Raw genomic sequence first — 3,427 nt, forward strand, 5'->3', positions numbered from 1 at the left:
TTATATATTACACCAACTGAGAAAAAACCCTTAATTTTCCCCCAAAGAAAGAAAGAATTAAATATCTCATCAATGCAATACAAGGAGAGTATTCCAAATCGTTAAGTTCTACAATGGACTATATTAAATAAAAATCTCATTAATTTAACAATATTGTGCCTGGCCGCGAAATTTCTACCCTAAAAATAAAACTCAATCAATGGTCCATAATTGAGTCAACAACTTGAATAAAATGATTTATAGAGCGTGTTTAAGCAAAGACTCGTCTAACCAATGTAAAATCTGTTTTTTTTCTTTCGAAAAGAGTCATTAAATAACTCAAAGAAAAAAGGAATAAAAGATCTCATTAATACACGGAAAGCAGAATGTTCGAAACACTGAAGCCCGCCCCCCCCCCAAAAAAAAAGCTAATGTCGAAAGTATCATTAATTTCACAATAGAAATTATGCTCCCGATCGCAAATTTCTGTCCTTGAAATAAATACAATCAACTGTCTATATAGGCAGTCAAAACTTTAAACAAAAGGTTTTACATAGCATGTTCGAGCAAGGATTCGATTAGCCTATATACATGATATTATCATCTTTTTATCATAATGAGTCATTAAAGGACAGCTCCACCCCAACAAAAAATTGATTTGAATAAAAAGGAAAAAAATCCAACAAGCATAACATTGAAAATTTCATCAAAATCGGATGTAAAATAAGAAAGATACGACCTATTAAAGTTTCGCTTAATTTCACAAAACTGTTATGCACATCCTGGTCGGTATGCAAATTTCTTTTGTATTTTATTATATATTTTATTATATGAGATATTCTAATTTTGTCATCATTGTCAGATGAAACAATTATTAATTCCTCCCTGAACATGTGGAACTAACATTGTTTAATATTACATGTTTCAGTCAAGTTGGTCCTTATTGTCAAATCTGTAAAAAAAAAGAAATATTGTATAATGCAAATAATAAAAAAAAACAAAAAGAAATAGTAACTGAGGGACGTCATCGACTGTCTCATTTGTGAAAAATAAGCGAAACTTGAAATGTCATAGCTTTTTTTATTTTACATCCGATTTTGATGAAATTTTGACCGTTATGCCAATTTGATTTTCTCTTTGTATTCACATCAAAAGTTTTCCGGTGTAAACTTGACCTTTAATAGTTAAGATGTGTTTGTCAGTTGCTGACGAACACAAGTAACGATCAATTTCAACTTTCTGCTCGATATGTGTCTTTTCAAGATTCATTGGCACTCCTCCTTATTTTAAGTATTACCAATTTGTATGAATTCGCTGCTTGCCAGAATGTAGCCCACCACTTGCTTTTACATCTAGAGTTTGGGTGTATAGGGTAGAAATTGTGAAATTTGGGATGGGAACCTCGTGTTGGTAAACCATACTTTTGTTTCTTAAGTTATTGAATATTTATTTACTTTCTTAGTTCTTTCATGGTAAATAAAACATTTGGCCTTAAAACACGTTGATTGACGAATTTCATAATTTTATTGTATGCAAATAATCATTTTTTTTTTGGGGGGGATCAATATGATGGAGGGGATGCGGTGGTTGCGACCACCTCGGTAAACTGGGAGGGGCGACCTTTTGTAAGGTTAGAGGACGTGGTCCAATTCACTGCGTCTATGTTCGCCCCGCTCTCCTTAATTATCTTCAAACTATTTCTGAGATTTTCTATTAACACAACGCCGCAGGATCTTGATGATGGTTTTCCTGAAGAGTGGTTGAGCCATGGCATAAGCCAAAGGGTTCACCAGGCTGTTGCTGAAGGCAATCCAACGTGTTATCTCAGATAACCTGATGGACTTACTGATGGTTCGGTAGAAATCAGGGGCCAGAGCGTACATGGTGACCGAGACTGCCGTTGGTAGCCAGGTCAGAATAAACACCAGGACAATCATGCTCATGGTCCGCATTGCCTTTCGTCCTTCGGTTCTTGATTCTTTCTTGGGTTCCTTCGAAATAGCGTTGCTCCGAGACTTCACATTATCTTCCTCGTCTCTTGCCATGGTCTTAAATGTTCGTGTCGGACCGTCGGAGGCCAAGCCTCCAATTCCATTTGAAAACTTTTCGTCCCCGATTTGTGGATTCTCGACACCCTTAGTCGCTCCTGTATTGCTCATCATATCCAGAGAGACACTTGAGATAGCTGTTTCTTCAATCGATGTCACTGAGGTTTTCGATCCATCAAGTTCACCGGGGCTGGGAGGGCGCCTGTCTTTAGGCCTTCTCAGGGGAGCGGATTTTGCATGTCCTTTTTCAACGCCCCTCTCCCTGTTAAAATACTTTGTGAGGTTTTTACTGCCGATGTTTTTAACACGGAAGTAAATTCGGATGTACAGACCAGTCATCAGAAGAAACGGCAATCCGAACCTCAGAAAGAATACAAGAAGGCTTGCCGTGTAGGTCAGGTTGTAGTTTGGTCTGGAGAGGCCAGAGGAGATGACAAGGTTGGTTGGCTTGATGAAGTCCCAACCGGACGTGACCATCATCCAGACTCCGAATGATGCGACCCACGTGAGCATGTTGACCACCACAGCCTTGCGGATACTCCGTCTCTGGTAGTGCAGGATGGGAAAGAACGTAGCTAAATAACGATCAATACACACCACGACAACACCACACACGGACACAGCCAGGATCGAGTTCTGGAACCCCATGAACAGAATGCTCGCCACCTTCCCAAAGGGCCAACCGTTGAAGAGATGGATCGTAGAAAGTATGGGCATGCAGAATAGTCCCACGACCAAATCTGCAATAGTCATGTTGAAGATGTAGCAGTTGGTGTATGTCCGCAGTTTCTTCTCGACGTAGAAGGCAGCCAGGATGAGACTATTGGTGGTGACAGTCAGTCCAGAGAAAACGATCAGAGCTAGGAAGGCGACACTAAACTCTGGCCCTGGTGTGTCTTTGGGGATATCTTCACTCATGTCCAGATCCGAGGATCCCGTAGAAATTTCCGAAACATTCAAGATGTCCATCTTGACAGGGTCAGGTCAACTGCTCCAATGAACACGAGGTTGGCTTTACGGCAAACTGATGGTTTGATCACACTTTATATGATTTGAAACAGAACTGCCACTAGTAAGCCAGTGTGTCTTCTGAATATAATGGAGGCTGTATGTGCATGGGCATGAATATATATATGGTTTCATATTTTTTTCAGTAAGGTAGAAAAAAATGAACATAAATGTCCTTGATATTGCTTACTGACACACACCAACTATATCGATTCCTCACGTACATGCTGCTTTCTTCATAATATAAGAGCAAATCTGCGTAAATTGGTGTGATGTGCAGTAATAAAAAAAAGCATAAAGATGGGGGAAATACACAGCATCTCATGAAAAGTTGAAGGACAAATTCAAATAAAAAGAAGAGGAAGAATGGAGAAAAGGAGAAGGAGATCGAG

At 39.3% G+C, this 3,427-nt stretch overlaps 1 protein-coding gene across 1 annotated transcript; it reads right to left on the reverse strand.

Moving 5' to 3' along the window:
- Nucleotides 1–1,575: 1,575 nt before the first annotated feature.
- Nucleotides 1,576–3,427, reverse strand: LOC121422031 (muscarinic acetylcholine receptor M2-like). Its single transcript, XM_041616833.1, has one exon. It carries the CDS (start codon nucleotides 2,994–2,996, stop codon nucleotides 1,674–1,676), a length of 1,323 nt encoding a protein of 440 aa, XP_041472767.1. The 5' UTR covers nucleotides 2,997–3,427; the 3' UTR covers nucleotides 1,576–1,673.

This window comes from Lytechinus variegatus, chromosome 9, assembly GCF_018143015.1.
Source record: "Lytechinus variegatus isolate NC3 chromosome 9, Lvar_3.0, whole genome shotgun sequence".
NCBI classification, from domain to species: Eukaryota; Metazoa; Echinodermata; class Echinoidea; order Temnopleuroida; family Toxopneustidae; genus Lytechinus; species Lytechinus variegatus.